Genomic DNA, 22,587 nt, shown 5'->3' with positions numbered 1-22,587 from the left:
GCTATGGTCCATAGGGTCGAAAAGAGTTGGACACGACTGAAGCAACTTACTCCCCACACACAGCATTATTTCCATTTTTTTTTTTTCTGATTGTGAAAGTTATAATAGAGTTTAATATAGAAAACTTGGAGAATGTAATGAAGTATAGAGAAGAGATGAAAAATGAAAATCCCACAACAGAGGGAACCACCATTCACGTTCCGTCTGCCCCGTGTTTCCCTTCTTTTACCTCATGACACTGACTCACACACACGCACAAACACACACACACCCCTTCTGAATGGAAAAGGCAGGTATCTGTGCCTGGAAGAGCGTGAGGACTGTCTTACCGGGGTCTGCTTCAGTCATGGGTCAGGGCTGTACCCGCCACCCTCTAACAACAGCCTCCCCGGTTCTGCCTGGTAGACCAGTTCAGAATAAAGGAGGGAGTTTGGGAAGATGGTAAAGGGTAACAGAGGAAGGGGAAGAACACACCTAGAAGCTTTTCCACACCAGCCAGCATCGGTGAGGGAGAGGAGGAAGGTGGAGCAGGGTGGGGTGATTAGAGTCCACTTCCTTCCTGTGCTCCTTGATCAGCCCCCTCCCTTCCCTAGGCGTGGAGAGCTGCCCCACAGACTCTGGATTCTGGCCTTGCTCTCATGAACTCTGCTGTCTGGAGTTCCCCCTCCCCAATCTTGGAGGACCCAGGTGCTGCCCTCCTACACACACCACCCTACCCACCACCCTACCAATCTCCAGCTGACTTTCAGGGTCCTCAGGGGGTGCTCATTGCCCAAGGCATTCAGGCCAGAAGACTCAAGGGCCTTGAAGGCAGAAGAAAACCATCATGCAGAAGTCAGCTGAGCAGCGGTGATGGATGGGGTCAGGAGCCTCTGGTTACTGGCCCTTCACCTAGGAGCTCCCAAGGTTGGGATTTGCCTGGGAGGCACCAGTCTGAGCAGAAAGAGTCTTGTAATTCGATTCTTGTTTGTCTTCAAACCACTTGGTCGCTCAGTCGTGTCTGACTCTGTGACCCCATGGACTGTAGCCCTCCAGGCTCCTCTGTCCATGGGATTCTCCAGGCAAGAACACTGGAGTGGGTTGCCACGCCCTTATCTTCTCAACCCAGGGATGGAACCCAGGTCTCCTGCACTGCAGGTGGATTCTTTACCGTCTGAGCCACCAGGAAAGGGTGGGGGTGGGGGACATTTGCGGTGAGTTGGCTGCAGGTGAGCAGATCTCCGGCCCTGGGGTGTAGGGAGGGAGGAGGTTACGCCCCGCCTTCCCACGCTGGTCCGGTCCGGGCATCTGTGGAAGGGGCTGCACCCTGGGGAGCGTATCCACAGCCAGGAGGGTGGGGCCTGGGACCCCAGAAGGCGGCGAGTGCCAATGGACAGGATTTGGGTGTGGAGCGTGTGTTGGTCAGGGTTCTGGAGTGATTCGGACGGATTATCCAAACAACCTAACCAGAGGAGAGTTTAATAACCCGCTATGTACAAAGACGCGGGCAGGATGGAAAAAAGCAGCAGGAGGCGGCGGGGTGGTCGGTCCCAGGGCGCCGGGACTACCTGCGGCCTGAAGACGCGGGGAGGGTCGGACGTGGGTCCAGGTTTCTCCTGGCCGCCCGGAGGAAACCGGGAATAAGTGGCCATTTCCGAGCCCACACAGTAGCCAGGGCCGGGGAAAGGGGACGAGAGGGGGGCGGCAGGGCGCCAGGAGCAGAGGGGCGGCCCGAAGCCCGAGCGCCGCCTGGACCCCAGGGGCTTCCCCCTGGGCAGGGGCGGCGGTGACAGCGCGACGTGTGGGTCCTCTTTCAGGCTCCATCATGGAGAATGGGGTCAGCTCGTCCAGCACCGCCGACAAGTCCCAGAAGCCGCCCCCGACACCCAGCTTCCGGAGCCCGGTCCCCAGCGCGGGGCTGGACGAGGGGCTCTCGGCCGGCCCGGCGGGACCCGGGGAGCCCCTAAAGCAGGAGTGCGACTCGCTGGGGCCCCCGCTGGCCAGCAGCACCACCGCCAAGCCGTCGCCGTCGTCATCGGGGCCCGGGGCGCTGCCGTGGCCCGGGCCGCCGGGCCGGGCCGGCCGGCCCCCCCAGGCCGCGCTGCCCCCGGTGGTCATCCTGTCCAAGGCGGCCTACAGCCTTCTGGGCGCGCGGCGGGGCGGCAAGCTGCCGGCGGCCGCGGCCCTGCTGCCGCACCCCGACGTGGCCTGGGCCAGCCCGCTGCGCCCGCCGCCGCCCGCGCACGCCGGCCCCGAGGAGCAGTCGCTCTACTACCGGCGCTGGACGGCCGCGCGGCCGCACCACGCCGACCACGGCAACCCGCCCGACCCCGCCTCTGGCGCGCGGGCCTGCCACCCGCGCCGGCTCTTGCTGAGCGGGCCCCCCCAGGTAGAGGCAGGGGTTCGGGGTGGGGGACTGGGGTGGGGGAGTGGAGGTAGGGCGCCGGGGCAGGGGTCTGGGATTGGGGGGTCGGGGGTAGGGCGCGGGGCAAGGGGCTCTGGGGTTGCGGGGTCGGGGGGTCGGGGTAGGGCCCGGGGGCAGGGGTTCTGGGCTTGGGGTCGGAGGTAGGGCGTGGGGGCACGGGGTCTGGGGTTGGGGGTGTCTCGGGTCGGGGGGCGTCGAGGCCCCACTCAGATGGAAGGAGTCCTTGGAGAGCCCAGGTGTGACGTCCCTTTTCTCTTTTCCTCCCCCTCCCCGCCTACAATTCGACACCCGCCCCAGGTGGGGAAGACGGGCTCCTACCTGCAGTTCCTGAGGCTCCTCTTCCGCATGCTCATCCGGCTCTTGGAAGTGGACGTGTACGACGAGGCCGAGATCAACACCGGTGAGCGCCGGGCGTGGCGGTGCGGGCTATTACCACCACATCCCGGGGCTGTCCGCGGCCTCCAGGGGGTTAGTGCAGGGTTATTGAGAAGTTAGAGGCCAGGAGCCAGAAGAGTTGTAAGATGCCCTGGCCTTTTAGGTCGGGGTGTGACTTCCCCTCCTTTGAACCCCGATCCCCACTGTGTCCCCCCAATCACTGGGCACAGAGGCATCTTATAAAGCCCGTCAGGTGGGTTCACTGCTCAGATGGTGACACTGCTCAGGTTTAAAATTAGTAGACTGCAGTGTTCTATGGCTTAAGGGTCCAGGGCACATTTTATACTCCATCAGGGTAACCTTATGTTTTGCCTACTGGCTGCGAGTGAAGGTGTGTGGATTACTACCCAAAGGAAAACTTCCTTGAGCAGGACAGAACCCTGGCACCATCAACAGCCCCTTGGGACCGGCAGAAGGATGGAGGGCCTGGTGCTTGACAGGCCATCCCCAGCCTGCACCTCCTGCCACCCTGCTGTTGCTTGTGAGGGAGGCGGTTCCCCTCAGCCGGTCCAGCAGGGCGGGAGCGTGGGCATGAGCAGGGGTCAGCTAGCATTAGCCCTGCGGCCAGGGGAGGGTGGCTTCGCATCTCAGAGGGACTGCGGTGCTGGAGGAAATGGGGTAGGGGGGTGGGCAGGAGTAGTCATGGGTAGACGTTCTTCCCAAGCCCCTGAAAGATGAAGGTAGAGAAGAAAAAGGCCTTGTGTTGTCCATCACATTCGCCCTTGGAGACCTCCAACTCGCTTGCTTTTCCTAAACAGTTGGACCTGTCCTGTGACCAGCCCAAGGGATAGAGCAGTTCAGAGCCAGACTAGGTAAAATCAGTCATGTTTAATCGTCTTCCTGTGGCTTTTGGTTCAACTTCCGTCCTCCATAGTTTACGTGCAGGATTCCGGACAAACGCACACAGTCCTGTCTTCCGGTCCACATCTCCTTGTCTGCGTGCCCGGCTGAGCTCTAGCAGACCCCAGGCCACCAGAGGGGACTGAAAGACCCCAGGGGCTGCCCAAAGCAGGCGGGGCTACAGTGCAGAGCCGAGCTGACCGGGAGTGAGGGGCCGTCATCCCATTGACCCCCACCTCCTAGGCTCCTCGGAAGAACGACGCCTTTAATTTTCATCTCAGATTCCCACTACAGAGCCTACAGCTGTGAGAGTCAAACCTGGCCTTTGTGATGAGCAGCACTGTTTGGCTTTATTCCTTCACCCTAATTTTAGTGCCAGTGAATGCAATGGTACACTGGAGAGGCATGGGGATGTGTTTTTATTAAATGAGAATAAGCTCTAACTTTTAAATACAATGCACATTTTTAAATGAAACCTAAACTTTAAAAAGGTCCAGGATGTAAAAATAAACAGTGTTGTGCTTAAAAGGTAATACCTGAGCTTCTAGCTTGTAGGCTTTTGGCAGAGGGGTGTTTTTTTCTTTGTTTCTCCTTTTGAGGGCTTTCCCAGTGGCTCAGATGATGAAGAATCTGCCATAATGAGGTTTAAAAAATTTGGACATAATGAGACATGGGTTCAATCCCTGGGTTGGGAAGATCCCCTGGCAAAGGGAATAGCAACTCATTCTAGTATTCTTGCCTGGAGAATTCCATGGACAGAGGAGCTTGGCAGGCTACAGTCCATGGGGTTGCAAAGAGTTGAACACAACTGAGCGACTGACACACACACACACACACACGCACTCACACGCACGCTCCCTTTACACTGTCTTAAGCTGATCTTATAGTTTTTATTATTAACAACAAATATCACCTATTGGAAACATGCCATGTGCCTGCCACATGGTGTTAGCACTTTCAGTATGCCATCTGGACTTCTTAAAACAATCAGGGAACCCTAAGAAATGAAGGTGCCTGCAGGTGTAAAGTCACAAGATCGGCGGGAGCAGTGGCCTGGACTCAAACCCAAGGCCCCAGGCTCTCAACCTGGTTTGCATGTCGGAAGCACTGAAGGAGCTTTAAATATGACGAGTGCCTAAATAAGGAAGGTGGTTCTAGGCTGTGTGGCCTGAGCACAGGGGTTTTACAAGCTCCAGTGGATTCTAATAAGCAACAGACACTGTGAATCTTGCTTAATGAGCCCCTGAAATCCTTTCAGCTGTCGGCATCTTAAAACCCCATGACTAAAACTCTTGTGATAGGATTCAGATCATCCAAAGTTAAATAAGATTTTAGGGACACTTGGGGGTCAGGCGTGGGAGACTGGTGGATCTCTTAGACTTGGGAGTTTCTGGGCTGGGTGTGTAGAGGCTAATGGGGACCAGTGAGGGCCAGCATCCCTCCCAGCAGGTCTGAAGGACACTCTGCACCCCTCTCCCCTGGACTCGGGAGCTCATTTCTCAGAAAGGCCTTTGTCCACCTACCTGGGCTGTATGTTTCCGTGACACTTGGGTGAGAGGGAGGGAGGGTGGCCAGTTGGTCTGATAGGGCTGCCCTGTGCACTTTCCTTCTTGGCCTAGATCACAGCGAAAGCAGTGAGGTGAGCCAGTCAGAGGGCGAACCCTGGCCTGACATCGAGAGCTTCAGTAAAATGCCCTTTGACGTCAGTGTGCACGACCCCAAGTACAGTTCGATGAGCCTGGTATATACTGAGAAGCTGGCAGGGGTCAAACAAGGTCAGTGTACGTGGAGCCTGAAGGTCGAGGGTTCACCTAAATGAGGGCGGGAAACCTGGGGCCGTTTACTCCTTGAGAGCAGCTTAAGTCATACTCCTTTGCATGTCTTGTTTTGTTCACGTGAATGTCACCTTTTGGGCTTCCTGGGTGGCTCAGTGGTAAAGAATCCACCTGCCAATGTAGAAGACGTGGGTTCGACCCCAGGGTCAGCAAGATCCCCCTGGAGGAGGGCATGGCAACCCACTCTAGTATTCCTGCCTGGAGAATCCCATGGACAGAGGAGCCTGGTGGGCTACAGTCCATGGATTTGCCAAAGTTGGACGTGACTTAGCGACTGAACAACAGCAAGGTCACCTTGTAATTTTCAGAGCTGCCTCTCAGGGCATAAACTGCAGAATCCTAGGAAAAGCCCTTCTGGGGGTGGGGGACTTTTTGCCCAGGCATAGGGGCTTCACACACAGCATGGGAAGGTGTTTTGTCTCTTTTTACACAGAAGCGATAAAGGAACCCAAAGCTGAGGAGCCCCGGAAACGAGAAACCATGTCCATGATGCTGACCAAGTACGCGGCCTACAACACCTTCCACCACTGTGAGCAGTGCCAGCAGTACATGGACTTCACCTCTGCCCCCCAGGTGCGGCCCCTGCGCTCCTGCCTGTTACCCAGCCTGGGTTCTGTGTGCGAGAGAGGGAAAGCCCCAGTTTCAAGCCCTAGATGGCTTGTTTGGTTTTTAAAAAATATTTATTTAGTTGTGTCGGGTCTTAGTTGCCACATGCAGGATCTTTTCATTGCTGCGAACAGACTCTGAAGTCGCGGTGCATGGACTCCAGAGAGCGCAGGCTTCGGTAGTTGCAACCCGTGGGCTTTATAGCTGCCCCGAGCCATGTGGGATCTTAGTTCCCCAATCAGGAATCGAACCCACATCCCCTGCATGGCAAGATGGATTCTTAACCACTGGGTCACCAGGGAACTTCCAAGGATAGCTTATTGATGAGATGGAGCCACTCATTTGTGAGCAGAATGCATGAAGCAGTTGATAAAATGACTTTGGGTTTATTGGGATTATAGACAGGGGAGAAAGAAACTGATTTGTGTCTTAAGTCACTTCATCAAATGGTTACATGTGTTGTTTTAGAAAGTAACTGGTATGTCTGTGATTCTGAAAAAGCTGGATATTACAGCATGTGTGACAAAAGGGTCTCTTCCCCTCCTTCGGGTTGTTGATGAAGATGGTGTTCTATCTGCAAGTCCGTAGGGTGTGCCCTGTGAGCTGTGATCTGCACAGACCCAGTCTCCCTCTTACTCCAGCGTGGGGTGGTTTTGACCACAGGCACACAGAGGAGTCAGCGTGTGTTCTTTTACCTGGAGAGCACTGAGAGGTAGAATGCAGAAAGTGAGCAAGTACCCCACGCCGCTGCGCTCCTCATGGCCAGAGCATCTTTAAGCACAGAGGATGGGAAAGCAGCCAGTGATGGTTGTATCCAGCGCCTATGTGGGGGCTAAGCTCCACGCTGCTTCCCCACTTTATCTTCTTGACCTTTAGCGCTTGGCCCTGAGCGTCTGGAACAACTCTTCCTTTCTATAGCATGTGCTGGGTGGGCGCCTGGCTTCCTCCCCAGACTTGCTTCTGCGCTGGAGGATCTGGTCTTCTCCATTTTTCCCAGGGAACCCAGAAGGATGTGCTGGTCTTTCTGCTCTTCTGCTAGAAGTTACCTTTCATACCCCAAATGGTTTCCTGTGTCATTGAAAACTTTCAGTGGACTGTTTGAAATCAGCTCGCAATGCTTTATGGAATATAGATGATACAAGCCCCTGATATGAATCATTAGAAAATTCATTTTTTAGACAATATATTAAAAACCTTCTATTTAGTTTCTGTGTGATTACAGTACTGCCTAATACTTGTAAAGCAGAATGAAAGAGATCTTAAGGGGAGTGTTACAATATTATTTTTCTATGAAATGTAATATTTAGGTTGAACCTCTTGGGGAGGCTACCTGGATTGTTCTCGTGCCTGCTGACTAGTGATGCTCTCTCTTCATTAGGCCACATATTGTCTGCATTGTAAAGACCTTTATGTAATTATTCACTGAGGTGGGTTATGAGAGAGTATGTCAACTTTCCAGCAACTTAAAAAAGATGTTAGATTTGTATGTGGCTTGGATGAGTCAAATGTCTCCTCTGGAAGCCAGAGTTCTAGGGTAAGTGACCATTCAGACATCTTCAGCTTCCAGTGTAGCCAGGAAAGATGGGCCCACAGGGGTGTTTTAATGATGTCAGTCTTAATAGTTTATTTAGGAAAAATATCATTTGACCTGACCCACTCAGAAGAGGCTCCCTCGGTCAGGAAGATCACCTGGAGGAGGGCATGGCGACCCACTCCAGTATTCTTGCCTGGAGAATCCCATGGGCTGAGGAGCCTGGTGGGCTACAGTCCAAAGGGTCACAGAGCTGGAGACGACTGAAGCAACTTAGCGCACACGCATGCACAGAGAAGCGTTTTCCCCCGTAACTGGGCACCTTTGGGAGTGTTTGCATAGCAAGACCTCCCAGAGGCATACTGGACCTCTGCAGGCCTGAGCACCAGTGGTTCTAAGAAGGTGAGAAATTGTAGTTTTCAGCAGCAGTCACTGTGCCACCCTCAGAGAGCTGTTTGGGGTGAGAAGCTTGGATCTCGTGTCAGCCACTAAAGATGAAGTGTTTGCCTTCTCTGACACTGCACGCACAGCCAGGTCTGGCGGGAGGTAGAAGTCCAGGATAGCTGGCCTCTATCAATAACCATCTTGAGAGGAGCAGCCTGGAAGCTTGCCAACTGTGAGCTTACACGCCCTCCCTTTGCTCTTTGCAAACGCAGATGTCCGACTCTACTCTCCACGCCTTCACGTTCTCGTCCTCCATGCTGGGAGAAGAGGTGCAGCTCTACTTCATCATTCCCAAATCCAAAGAGAGTCACTTTGTCTTCAGCAAGCAGGGCAAGCACCTGGAGAGCATGCGGCTGCCACTGGTCTCAGACAAGGTGGGTGATAGCGTCTGGATGCACGGACAGACGGCCTCAGGTACTAGAGCCAGTTTTATAAGCGTCTAGTATCTAAGGGTTCTAATTTCTCTTTTTGGCTTCTGGTCTTTTTCTTTCAGCAGAATTTGAACGTGGTCAAGAGCCCTATTTTCACCCCCTCCAGCGGTCGCCACGAGCACGGACTCCTAAACCTCTTTCACGCCATGGAGGGCATCAGCCACTTGCACCTGCTGGTGGTCAAAGAGTATGAGATGCCGCTGTACCGCAAATACTGGCCCAACCACATCATGCTGGTGCTTCCTGGCATGTTCAACAACGCAGGCGTGGGTAAGGGGGCGCGCGGGATGCCGGGCAAGGGCTGGGAAGAGAGATACCAAGCCAAGCTCCGTTCCTCAGGCTTCCAGAGGGTCCCATGACCCTGGAAAGTGTCTTGTTCTGTGGACCAAACGACTTTTGACTCTTTAAAAAAAAATTATTTTTGGCTGGGCTTGCTCTTCATTGCTGCAGACTTTTCTCTAGTTGTGGTGAGCCGTGGCTACTCTCTCGTTGCGGCATGTAGACTTGAGTGGTTGCGGCACGTGGGCTCAGTAGTTGAGTCCCAGCCTCTACAGCACAGGCTCAGTCGTTGCGGCACACAGGCTTAGTTGCTCCTCAGCATGTGGGATCTTCCCCCGTCAGGAATCAAACCCGTGTCTCTTGTGTCGGCAGGTAGACTCTTCACCACTGAGCCACTAAGGAAGCCCTTGACTCCTCTTTAAATGAGTTTTCATTTCTCTTTATCTTCAGTCTTGCAGAATTTTTTAACTTCTGAGGACTAGCATCCAAAGAAGTCACTGATACACTGAGCACCCTGGGAGGGCTTGGGACTCCGGCCAGCACAGGCTGCAGGTGTTGCTCGCTACCAGCTGGCAGCAGGGACCTCACAGAGAGGACAGTCAGAGGAGGAGGGGGGTTAGCAGTTCGGACCCAGGTCTGGTGGGATCGTTGGGGGTCATCGCTGATCTTAAAGGCACACAGCAAGTTCTCGGGGGTTCTGTACAGCTGGGGACTGAAGCACCATCACTGCCGATGGCAGTCATCTTAAAAGTGCCTGGAAGTCTTTCCTGCTTTTCCCCTCGGGATTTAAGGTCAGTGGGCTGATTTTCAAGGGGACACCTGGCTGTTGAGTGTACTGACAGAGCGGGAGGAGGAACTAGAGACAGAGGTCCAGAGCTGCTTCGTTTACCCCTGAAGGCAGGAGACCTCCAACCGGATCCAGCGTCCTAGAGCTCTGCTCTCTGCCCACTCCCTGCATTTCACTCACTCCCCATCGGCTTCAGTGGGAATTTCAAGGCAGAGCTTCAGGAGGGCTGAGGATCAAGAGCTTTAGAGCCCACTGCTGGAGTGAAGGCAGAAAAGACCTGAGTAGTGCCCTGGATCCACGTGGGCCTTCTCTCCAGATCTCTCTCCCCTTTCCTTCTTAAGACTCTTCCTTTCTTGTTCTCTATTTCATTCCTTTTCATTTCCTTAAGTTTTAGCCTTAATATTGATTAAAATATTTTCCAAACAGGTTTATATTTTTAATGTAATTTTATTTCCCATCACTTAACATCAAATGAGGTGAGAATTTCACATACTTCTGGTCCTTTATCCTTCCCCAAAACACATATCCCCAAACTTAACGAAAATCTCTCTCTATGTTGACATGACCCTCACACCTTTCCATGCCTGACTGACCTTTAGGAGAAAATATTTCCTCATCCCAGATTTGAGTGGATTTGTTTAGTGCCAGCTTTGCCATTTTTGTAATCATCTGGGGGGAGAAACCAACATATATGCAAATGAAGCAGCATTTATTTTTAATTGATACACAGCACAAAACTTAGCCGTTGTTCCGTGTACGGCTCAGCATTCATCAGTACGTTCACACTGTTGTGCAGCCAGTCTCCAGAACTCCTGTCCATCTGGCAAAACCGACTCAGTAACGTCAAAGGGGAACTCCCCATTTTTATTACCACTCACCCACTAATGGACCCTTGGTCTGCTCCTCACCTTCCGACTATTGTGAATGATGCTGCTGTGGACACGAACACAAATCTCAAAACCCTGCTTTCCGTTCTTATACCCCAAAGTAGAATTGCTTAATCACATAGTAATTCCACTTTTAATTTTTTTTTTTAGGAATTGACATACTGTTTTTCATAATGGCTTGTGCATTCTTACCAACAATGTAAAATGGTTCCGGTTTTAACACATCTTCACCAACACTTGTGTTTTTTGGGAATTTTTGCTGTTGTTAGTAGCCAACCTAATGGGTGTGTGATGGTATCTTGTGATTTACATTTTCCTAATCATTAGTGATGTTGATCGTATTTTTATTTGCTTACTGGCCATTTGTGTATCTTCTTTGGAGAATCTACTTTTAGTAAGGTTTTTGTTGTTGACTTGTAGGAGTTCTTTGTATAGTCTAGATTTTCACGCCTTATCAGATAAGGTTTGTAGATATTTTCTCCTATTCCAACTGAGAATGTGTTCTTTGCAGTTTTAAATTTTTATGTGGTCCAATTTATTTTTTCCCATTGCCTATGCTTTTGGTGTCACAGCCAACAAATCAACAAACTGTTGCCAAAACCAGTATCATTAAGCTTTTCCCCATGTTTTCTTCTAAGAGTTTTATAAAAGCTCTTTGGTCCATTTTGATTTCTTTATACAGCATTAAGATGAGGGTCCAGCTTCATTGTTTTACATTTGAATGGTCTTAGCACCTCTGTCAAAAATCATTCGACCATATATGCAAGGGTGTTTCTGGACTCTGTATTCTTATTCCATCGGCTATGTCTATCTGCTACACTGGTTTGATTACTCTAGTTTTGTAGTCAGTCAAGTGTGAGACCTCCAGCTTTGCTGTTCTTTTTTGAAGATTGTTTTGGTGATTCAGAGCCCTTTGAAGTTCCATGTGAATTTAAAAATGAATTTTTCTGTTCTAACAAAAGAAAAACTCTGATACTTTGATAGGGATTGTATTAAATTTGTGGATTTCTTTGTGGGATGTTTAAACAGTATTGCACCTTCCAGTCCATGAACATGTCTTTCCACTTATTTGGAAACACTTTCAGCAGTGTTTTGTACTTTTTAGTACTGGTCTTTAGCCTCCTTGGTTAAACATGTATTCCAAGTATTCTTTTTGATGAAAATGAAGCACTTCTTAATTTCCCTTTTAGATTGTTCATTGTTATTATATAGAAACACAGCTAATTTGTGTCTGCAGCTCTGCTGAATTTATTCTAACATGCGCATGTGTATAATATTTAAGGTTTTCCTCACATAAGTTCATGTCTACAGATAATTTTACTTCTTGCCAACTCGGGTGACGTGTGTGTGTGTGTGTGTGTGTGTGTGTGTGTGTAGTTTCTCTGGCTAGGATTTTCAGTACTATGTTAAATAGAAGTGGTAAAGTTGGGCATCCTTGTTTTATTCTTGATCTTAAAGGAAAAGCTTTCAGTTTTTCACCATTGAGTATGTTAGCTGTGGGCTTTTTCATATATGACCCATATAATGCAAAGTATTACACACATGCTCTTAAAAAGTATCAGTAGATTTTCCTAAACCCTAGCATTACCTTCTATCTACTCAAACTATTTTCCTGGTTCCTCCGTGGACTTAATTGGGGTTTTTTGAGCTTCTTTATTCTATGTTTTGTTTCATTTTAGGGTCTGTGTTAGTCGCTCAATCATGTCTGACTCTTTGTGACCCCCATGGACTGTAGCCCACCAGGCTACTCTGTCCATGGGATTCTCCAAGAATACTGGAGTGGGGGAAAAAAAAACACTTGAGTGGGTTGCCATTCCCTTCTCCAGGGGATCTTCCTGAACCCAGGTCTCCTGCATTGCAGGGAGATACTTTACCATCTGAGCCACTAGGGAAGCCTCGTTTTAGGGTGGCTCATTCATAAAACCTGGCTAATTCCTGATGGTCATCATCTTAATTGCTAACACTGAGTACTCACTCACCGTGTGCAGCACTGTCCTGAGCACCATACGACAGTCCTATGAAGTAGACATCATCATCACCTTCTTACAGGTGGGAAAGCCTAAGCACAGGAATCCTAGCAGCACTCCTCAAAGTGCAGCTCACCAATCACCTGTGAAAAGGTCTCTGGCCCCTCATCAGACACCACTAGTGTGAGCCTCTGGTGGTGGGCTCCAGCAATCTGCATTTTAAACAATTTCCTGGATGATTCTTGCCTGCACTGATGTGTGGGAATCGCAGCCCTGGATGTCTGGTCAACCCCCATGTGCACAGTCACCAGGCAAACATGCACGCATACGGAGAGAATGGGATGCGTCTGTGGGGCCTCCACCAAGCCCAAGAGGGGAACGTCCAAGCCGTCTTTGTGTTGCCTTCCAGGTGCTGCCAGGTTCCTCATTAAGGAGTTGTCTTACCACAACCTGGAGCTGGAGAGAAACCGCCTGGAAGAGCTGGGAGTTAAACGCCAGTGTGTCTGGCCTTTCATTGTCGTGATGGATGACTCATGTGTCCTGTGGAACATTCACAGTGTTCAGGAGCAGACCAGGTAGGGGCGGTTCTGTGCAGTTCTAGGAATGTGACATGTGCCACCGAGCAGGTCCTCTCCTCGGCCATCATGGCACAGTACAGTAAACAAGGGCACAGCTTCCCAGAGCAGAGCCACCATCCAAGACCACTTACTCTCACCAGCATGTTCTGTGGTGACTTAGGGATTTTTTAATCTAGACACTTGGTATGCCATTAAATTTCTGGACTGTTTGTGTTATCGCAGCTTTGGTCTGCTCTAAGTCTGTTGAAAAACACTGTGGTTTATGTAGAAAGACCACTGGCTTCTGAATCGGAATGGTTTTTAGCCCCAGCTCTGCCTCCTGTCTGGATGAAAAGGGAAAGTTATTCCATCTCTGTCTCAATTCCATCCCCTATAAAATTATGGCTGGGCCAAAATGCATGGTTCTCCTCCTGGCGCAGTGGTGAGGGGATCTATGAGGACCATGAAATGCTAAACCTGGAGACATCCTATGCAGTAAATGAGCCCAGATGTTCACAGCCCCAGTGAAACACTGTGCCACATGGTCTCAAGGCCCTTCCAGCTCAGACATGTGATCCTATGCCCTCATTTCCCTGGTGGATTTGAAGCCAGGGACATTGAGAAATATTCCTTTATCATACCATAATTACCAAGACCGGGAAGAGTACCTGTGTGCTTCTAACCTCTGGCTGCCTCGCTTTGGTAACTCCCTGTTCATTACTCTCCTTGAAAATGGGCCGGATTTCCTTCTCTGCCTTTAAGGGGTCAGCCTCAGTGGCTCAGTGGTAAAGAGCCTGCCTGGCAGCGCAGGAGGGGCAGGTTTGACCCCTGGGTCATGAAGATCCCATGGAGGAGGAAATGGCAACCCACTCCAGTATTCTCGCCTGGAAAATTACAGGACAGAGGAGCCTGGCATGCTCCAGAGCATGGGGTAGCAAAGAGTTGGACACACACAAGGACGCTCACCCCTGGAAGGCAGCTTCTCTAGATCAGCAGTGACAGCATGAAAAGCAGGCTTGACATCCTTGTCCACTCCAGACTAAGAGAAAGTCAACCAGCTAGTTGTGTCCTTGACAGATATTAATACCGTGCAGTAGTGTCAGCTCTTCCCAAGTGACCATGTCTTCAGTGATACTGAGTGATCTCTTATGTAAACGAACTCTGCATTTCATAGCCAGCCCATGGAAACAGGAGTTTCCAGTAAGAATGTGTCCTTGAAGAGTGTCTTGCAGCACATGGAGGCGACACCGAAAATCGTGCACTATGCGATCCTGGGCATCCAGAAGTGGAGCAGCAGGCTGACTTCTCGGAGCCTCAAGGTCCCGTTCTCTAGGTGCCACGTGCACGACTTCATCCTCCTCAACATAGACCTGACTCAGAACGTGCAGTACGACTTCAACAGGTAAGCTGGGCTCCTGGATGCGCATCATCCTGCCGGTTACTGACTGTTTCTGCCCAGCTCCAGCCTCTGTAATGTGTTTATTCCTGTCTCTGAGAAACTAAGACTGTTTATACGGACAGAGAATGGGGCATCACAAGCCCCAAGTGCCCCTTCATCACTGTTCAAACTGACCCAGACTCAGTCACGAGTGCTGCAATGTGAAATGCTTAGGAAACATATTTCGGCCATCTTATTATTCTACAAGAACTCAAACAGGGACCAAATTGTTTCATCAGTGGAAATCAGTGTGTGGACCCATAAACCTATTCACGATTAACCTTTCACTCAAAACTCGGATGGTAGTCACTTCCTGAGATGTTAGCAAGACCCTGAGATCTGGATCCTGTAGGGAAAAGCCAGCTAGCCCTGGCCTTGCCTCGCGAATGAACTACATACATGTCCCAGAAAATCCGAAATGGCCAAGGAAGAATGTCAGAGACCGTCAAGTCCCTCTTAAGTCAACCCCTGAGCTGCAGCTCTTAGAATATTCTGTAGCGATTTCACTTCTGTTTTAAATTTGGCAGATGCTTCATCCTGTTTGCAGCCAGGATGTTAACACTGGGAGCAGCTCTGCACTCCTGTCCCACGAGAGTACAGAGTATGTGGTCCTGTTTCAGCTCAGGGGTGCCTAAGTAAGGCGCTGTGCCATGTCTGGGGCCAGTCACCTCACTGCCTCCCTCCTTAATGACTGTGGTGTCCCCATCAGGGCATTACAACACAAGCCAGTGTGCACAGAGCCAGCTCCATGTGGGGAAAGGCCGGCTTTGTGTGAGGTGGCCACCTCACACCTGCCACAGATGTTGTCCCTAAGTGGCACAGCTGAGAGGTGACAGGCAGTCAACGGAACCTACCGTTGTGGTTCTAATTTAGGTATTTCTGTGAAGATGTTGACTTTAACCTGAGAACGAACAGTAGTGGACTGCTCATCTGCCGCTTTAACAACTTCAGTCTCATGAAGAAACATGTGCAAGTTGGCGGGCAGAGGGACTTTATCATTAAACCAAAGATCATGGTAAGTTGGCAAGCTTGAGTCTCCTGCTGAAAATAAGATGATCTCTCAATATCTGTTTTCTGGTACCGGCATTAAGTATGTGCCACTTGACTGGAAAGTGAGGTAACAAAAGGGAGGCCACTCTTAATGTCAAATCTGGAGCCTTGTTTCCCTCACTGAGGACTCATCTAGAGCCAAACCGAAGTTTTGAAATTTCAACAGAATTACCTTTAGATTTAAGGCTTAACTCCACCAAAGCTTTAGTTTCAAATGTGTTCTATAAACTAGCAAAGTTAACATTTTTTACATTCGTTATGTAACAGGTGAGAGAAATGTAAATCAAATTGCTTGCTTGCATGGTCCTCTGCCAGTTTTATTTTTAAAGTAAGGCAGATCAGAACCTGTTAAGGGTTAATTCTATGGGCCTACCCTTTTCCGTTTATAAGATATGCTGGTAGCTAATCATTTATAGGGCTTCCCAGGAGGCACAGCAGTAAAGAATCTGTCTGCAATGCAGGAGATTTGATCCCTGGGTTGGGAAGATCCCTTGGAGCAGGAAATGGCAACCCACTCCAGTATTCTTGCCTGGGAAACCCCATGGACAGAGAAGCCTGGCAGGCTACAGTCCATGGAGTTGGAAGAGATGGACTCGACTGGGCATGCACAATCATCTACAGCATGTGGACTATCCAGTGGAGCTTAAAGACCTCCGTGCTTTTTTTTCTGGTGCTGACAGGATGGGGTTTAACCCATCCACATCCAGTAGTGCTGTAAAAAGGTTTCTGTTGGTCCTTACAATGTACATGCTAAATGCGCAAACTTTCAAAGCAGCCTCCTCTAACATTTGCTCGGGCCCTTGCTGTGTATAAATTATGTTAAATCCCACAGCAAGCATTTCAGAACCCAAGGACGACAAGACGGTGCTGCTGCCTTTCCTGCGGGCTGTCAGGATGCAGGCGTGCTCTCCTGGCGGGGGTCACACAACGCCTGCGCAAACATTTCCCATCCCTCCCCTTGGCTCTGATTCCAGGTGTCAGAGAGCATGGCGCCTATCCTGCCCCTGCAGTACGTCTGTGCTCCCGACAGTGAGCACACCCTTCTGGCAGCCCCTGCACAGTTCCTCCTGGAGAAGTTCCTGCAGCACGCCTCCTACAAACTCTTCCCCAAAGCTATCCGAAACTTTCGGAGCCCCGTGCTGGCCATCGACTGCTACCTTAACATTGGACCAGAGGTAAAGGGGGAGGGGCCGGGGCTCTCGGGTAGAGGGGCTTGTTCTGCATCTGGCAGTTTCTCTCATAACTACCTTTATTATGAGAAATAAGAGAAGCTTTAGGTAGGTTAAAACTTAGCACACAAAGGGAGTACAAAGCTCAGATAAGCAGCCCCCTTAAGTTCCAATAAAACGTGTCTCCGTTACCTGACCCTGAGATGGACAGCTAGAAAGGAAGGCAAGGATCGTCAGCTGACGACGCGGAGGTTTTACTGGCTTTTGAAACGCTGGCGTGCTCTGTGCTTGATGGTTGCAGGTGGCCGTGTGCTACGTCAACTCCAGACCCCACTCCAGCAACGCCAACTGTGAAGGGGTGTGCTTCGGGGGACTCCTCCTGTACCTCTGTGACTCTTTTGTAGGTGCTGATCTTCTCAAGAAATTTAAGTTTCTCAAAGGTAAATCAAATTCAGTATCTTGCTTGTGAGTGCTGCTAGTTCCCACTGGACAAAATGCAGAGGTGAAAATTATGAAAGAGCACTTTAACAATCATTTTGCCAATAAGCTGAATACCTTTGAAACTGGGGCACTGACTTTTTTCAAACAAGGGAGTTAGGCTAAATGTGGATAAATATAGCCAGGTTTAAGATGTTGTCGCCGCTATTAATTTTACATAGGAATGATGCAATGCAAATGCTTCTCATATAAATCTAATTTCAATAAAAATTAGTGAGTTTTGATTCTGGAATAGAAGCCAAAGTTGCTTCAACAGGTATGTAGCATACAGAGGTTTGCTTAAAAACAAACTGCAGATTAAGCATCACAAATAACCTTGATAAGGTGACTCCTGAGGTTGGTGAAAAAAGGTTCAGTATGCTGTGTACAGCGTGCCATTTTTATGAGAACAGGAGAAACTGTATTTACTTATATGTGTGTGTATAAAACACATCTGGAGCTGTGTGTGTGTGGAGGGAGGGAACAGGAGGAAGCATCTTGGGGGCATTTGGCAATATCTGGAGACATATCATGTTGTCACAGGGTGGGGTGCTGCGGGCACAGAGTGGGAAGAAGCCAAGGACACTGCTAAACATACCACAAGAACAAAATAGCACAATAGTCACGTGGCCCCCAGTGCCAAGGTTGAGAACCCCTGATCTAGCGGGACTCACAGAACCTTACAACGTAGGTTTTAATGCTGGTTACCACAGCAGAAGGGCTTCCCTAGTGGCTCAGTGGTCAAGAATCTGCCTGCAATGCAGGAGACCTGGGCTCAATCCCTAGATCAGGAAGATCCCCTGGAGAAGTGAATGGCAGTCCACACCAATATTCTTGCCTGGAGAATTCCATGGACAGAGGAGCCTGGTGGGCCAAAGTCCATGGGGTTGCAGAGTTGGACGTGACTGAGCAACTCACACACACACACACACACAAAGAAGGGGTGGGGTGTGGTTGGGAGGGCTTTCACTTTACATTCTTTCAAGCTTTGCCATTTTTAACAGTTTCTTTATTCAAAGTAAATAATCAAATGAACAGTCCTGACAGGTTACTTGTATATGTTGGTTCTCAAAAGTGTTCCCTTAAGGGATATAATCAGAGGGAGGAAAGAAAGGCTCTTTAAGTCCTTTCAACCCCTGAGCCTGACACATCCCTGCTTTCTCCTGAAGGTGCTACCCTGTGTGTCATCTGCCAAGACAGAAGCTCCCTGCGCCAAACGATTGTCCGCTTGGAGCTGGAGGACGAGTGGCAGTTCCGCCTCCGGGACGAGTTCCAGACCGCCAACAGCAGCGACGACAAGCCGCTCTACTTTCTCACCGGACGTCATGTATGATCTTTTGAAGAGACCAAAACTAGCAAAGGGATGCCTAGATGTGGTGGGGCAGAAATAATGATTGGGGATTTAATTTTTTCCTTTAAAGTACAATCACTGTGGAGCAAAGTGCAACATGTATTTGTCTGTTCTCCAAAGAAACCCCCACCCCCAAATCTGACCCAGATCTCTGGGGGGCATCACTTCCTTTCACTTCCAGTTTCAGGACCTTAAATTCAGGTCAACTCCACCCTAGGTAGTTATGCAATTAACTCAAGATGTGGTCTGCCCACGGGAGCCTGAGGAGGAAATACTGTGGAGAAACCGCATGGACGCTGCGTTGTTTTTTCTACGATGCTCTGTCAGGGGGAAAACTGACTCTTGGCGTTAGCGAGCCTGAATGTGTTACGTGAGACTCACGCCATTGGTGTGGAATTAATTGAAGATTAACATTTGAGGCCTGAGCCCTCAGTTTCTCTTCAGATCTGTACTTTGGTACAGTATTACTCAGGGGTCTGAAATGATAGAATGTAGAAGATATTTGTATTTAAAAAAAAAAGTAGCCTTGTCTTTCTCTGTGCAGTGTTAGTTTATGATTTATAATCTTGTATGTATTGAAACTTTTGGCAAAATTTCCACAGGAGTTGAAAGTTTACTATTTAAACTGAACAAACACGTTAGTAAATGCAGAGCAGGCCTTGTGTGTATTTATGCAGCTTCTCCTGGCTTAAGTTCTTTTGCTTTATCCATTCTTTAAAAATGTTTCCAGTCTCTTAAGCACATCGTGAGAATATGAACAGTGATTAATCTTGTACAAGGAAAACCTGATTCAAAAGTTGAGCCAATTAAGAAGGTTTCAGCAGTCACCCCACACCCACTCCATTGGGTTGGAATTAAGCATTTGGCACCAGCAAAGCTAAATGTCAGGCAGGCTAAGCTTCTGTGTGGAGTGGAACTAGTTTGTTTCCTTTCAAAGACTAAAGCAGTTTCCTTTCAAAGATACACTGAATTAGCTGCCTTATACTGACAATACCACAGAAACTGCTGAAATGGGAAACAGAGCCATAGAGAGAGAGAGGCTGTTTTACTTAATTCTACCAGCGAGTGAGTGAGTGTGTGTGTGTGTGTAGTAAAAAAGAATTCCATTTAAGTCTTTTTGACTCAAAAATCAGCAGGGGATCTTTGTTCAGTATCAACAGCAGGAGGCATAAGTTTTATACAGACTTTTACCACATATTTTAATCAAAAACGGATTTCTAGAAAATGTTCTAGAACATACTAAGTTTATTGGAAGTTGATTCTTCCAAATTACTTCAATTCTCATTTATGGCTTGACATTTTTCTTATTAGCCCATATATCACTTTATCTCCACTTTACACAGCCATTTTTACTTGAATAGATGTCTTGTTTATGGCCAGAAACCACTGCAAGGGGCCTGCTAAGCCTGCGTTCACTCAGAACAGACAGTGTCACCTGACCAGCTTTACTAGTTTGTGATACGGAGTTTACAGAGAGTGAAAAGACAGAATGTACTAATCTGAAAATGATTTCAGATCTCTTGGTTTTAATAGCTATTTTTGTTTTATATATATCTTAAAATGAACAATTCCTTTTAAAAATTCCATTTTTAATTGATCTATAAAGAGGACCTGCCTTATATATGCTTTAAAAATACTTGTTAATTTTACTTCAGCAGAACTTTTGGCAAAGAGGTACGTTCTGAAGCAGGCTGCTTTAGATATGGATGTATTTCATTGGTTTTGTTGAAAGGGCCTACTGCAGATGATATCAAGAAACCCACTGCTTGTGCAATATTCCAATATTTACTATATAGGGCAAATAAAATACTTGAAATAATCCTTAAACAGCTGTTCCTGGGGCAGATGGCCTCTCAGGGTTTCTTCTGGCTTTATGGCTTCAGTCTAAGGAAAAAAACTTTAAGTACTTATTTGAGCTGTGGAGACTCCATATTTATTAGGACTACACTCGGAAAAAATCAGATGATTATGATCTCTTAAATTCTGTAACTCTGTGGAAGAGAAATGCCAGAATAAAGCCAAAAGACCATCACCCTGATGATGGAGAATTTAAACTGACCTGCCTATTCTTTTCAGTGTCTGTCTTACCAAGGCTTGGATCTTTTAAAATCACCTTATCAGTATAATTCTTTAGAGAATGTTAGGTCATTCTCCTTTAAGGATAAAATTGCACAAGCACAGACCACCATGATTTGGTTAATACAACCCCTGGTGTGTTCCACTTCAAGCCTCGCCAGCCCTTAGAATATCATGGTGGGAATGTGTTCACTTGGCCTGCAGAATAACTGACCTATAGACCTGTTAAACCCTGCCATATGTGAGGGTTCACACAGGTTAATACTGAATGTAAACTTACAATGAGAACTGCTGTATTCAGTTTTTTGGGTTGTAATTTATGCAATTGCTTCTTGTGATTTTTAGAAAAGGAGGCACCTGTGTTACTTTATTACTGTAAAGTTTCTTAACCAAAATTTGGTGAATTTCACTAGTCAGTCTACCTCACATTTTGTTTATGATTCTAAATTGTCTTGTGTTGACAGTACATTCTTGTCCTTTCATTTAATTTGGTGAATGTATTAAATTCTCTCCCATCCCCTAAGAAGAAAGTGTGTTTTCTTTACATTTTCTGGTATGTTCAAAATTGGAATGAGCTGGTTCTGCCAATGTCCGAGAAAGGCCACAAGTCCACATGTCATAAGTTGGATAAGGCTAAGATTCTACTATTCTGGCTTAACAGTGTAAGAAAGTGCTGAGTAAGTATTTGTGGACTGAAAATCTATAGCTTATCCAAAGACGATACACACATATAAAGTACCTACACACCATGCCCACTTGCAGAGTGCCACATAATTATGAATAACAGATCTAGAAATGATTAAAGAAATGTTAGAAATATCCATGGTACATCCCCGATCTTTTGTTTTATAGATGGCAACTCTATTCATTTCCATGTCCCAAGAAGCAGACTTTGGGATGGTAGAATTGTGTAGTATAACCTAAGGTTACTCTCCATTTTATTTCTAAATTCTAATTTCACCAGCTTTAGAGAATTAACTTCTTATTCCGGGGGGGCTTTCAGTTCTATTATATTGACAGTGCTAAAATAACCTTTGATATAGAACTGTAAAAACATTCTTTAGGGTCAGAGGTCCCTGGCTGTTGCCTCAGGAGGGCCAGTAACTATCTTAAGTCTGCTGACAGATCCAGGAGCAAGTAGGACACTGCCCGTGTCCCACTACACACCCCACTGAGCTGCCCTGGAAAGACTACCAGCTGTGAAACTGCCTGCTGTAGCTTTGTATTCAACTGCAGAGAGCTGAACAATATCCAGAGAACACACATTCCTCAGGCTTGTCTCCAGTCATGGCCAAGAAGCTCATAAGCGCTCTCTGGGTCTAAGAGAATATTGATAAAACAATGAAACCCTGGCTTCCCTGAAAAAACAAAAAATCATCACTAAAGATGCAGGAAGGACCTCTGGGACCAAGGAAACACTGTAAATTCCTGTGTCTTAGCTGCCAAGTATTAAGCTGAGGAAAGAATCTATAGTTGACCCTTCAACAATACAGGTTTGAACTTCACAGGTGTACTTATAGACAATTTTTTTCAAAAAAAAAAAAAAGCAAACAATGTACTACAGTAGTACACAATCCCTGGTGGGTTGACTCTACAAAGTGCTAATATAAAGAGCCGACTGTAAAGTTATACCTGATTCGCGACTACGTGTGGGGTTAGCACCCCAACCGCCCCGTTGTTCAGGTGTCAACTGTACTTCAGTGATTATGATAGCAAATGGAATAGGAGTAGTTAGAAAAAGCAACAACAATTAAGTTTTCTTACCAATTCTTTGCTGTTCTAAGACAGAATCTTCCCTTGATCTGCTAGAAAGCCTAAGAATCATGAGAACAGGTAGAAGGCATATGTGTCTGCAGTCGCTACCCCAGAAATCGATTTAGCCACCTTCACAGCCAGTGAACTAACTACAGCCAGGAAGGAATGTGGCTGTGTTCCTACCAAGATGCCCTAGCTGGGCAGCCATGCAAACTAAGTGACAGTTAAAATATCAGTGTATATACGTCTGCTATATTTACTGTTCTTA

At 48.1% G+C, this 22,587-nt stretch overlaps 1 protein-coding gene across 7 annotated transcripts in view; it reads left to right on the top strand.

The window, feature by feature from the left end:
• Positions 1–22,118, top strand: part of GREB1L (GREB1 like retinoic acid receptor coactivator) — a 245,631-nt gene extending 223,513 nt beyond the window's left edge. For 4 of the 7 annotated variants that reach the window (XM_070778849.1, XM_070778845.1, XM_070778847.1 and 1 more), the window contains 12 exons: positions 1,797–2,368; positions 2,702–2,804; positions 5,299–5,454; positions 5,948–6,087; positions 8,308–8,469; positions 8,589–8,796; positions 12,856–13,021; positions 14,178–14,405; positions 15,315–15,456; positions 16,466–16,666; positions 16,962–17,100; positions 18,307–22,118. In XM_070778849.1, the coding sequence (XP_070634950.1) occupies positions 1,797–2,368; positions 2,702–2,804; positions 5,299–5,454; positions 5,948–6,087; positions 8,308–8,469; positions 8,589–8,796; positions 12,856–13,021; positions 14,178–14,405; positions 15,315–15,456; positions 16,466–16,666; positions 16,962–17,100; positions 18,307–18,470 (2,381 nt within the window). In that variant the 3' untranslated portion in view covers positions 18,471–22,118. Of the gene's footprint in view, positions 1–1,796; positions 2,369–2,701; positions 2,805–5,298; positions 5,455–5,947; positions 6,088–8,307; positions 8,470–8,588; positions 8,797–12,855; positions 13,022–14,080; positions 14,406–15,314; positions 15,457–16,465; positions 16,667–16,961; positions 17,101–18,306 lie in introns of those variants that run through there. The other 3 variants (XM_070778850.1, XM_070778848.1, XM_070778851.1) reach the window with 2 other exon arrangements.
• The last annotated feature ends 469 nt before the right edge of the window (positions 22,119–22,587 follow it).

Source organism: Bos indicus, chromosome 24 (genome assembly GCF_029378745.1).
Source record: "Bos indicus isolate NIAB-ARS_2022 breed Sahiwal x Tharparkar chromosome 24, NIAB-ARS_B.indTharparkar_mat_pri_1.0, whole genome shotgun sequence".
Classification (NCBI taxonomy): domain Eukaryota; kingdom Metazoa; phylum Chordata; class Mammalia; order Artiodactyla; family Bovidae; genus Bos; species Bos indicus.
This window is presented reverse-complemented; position numbering and strand designations above follow the sequence as displayed.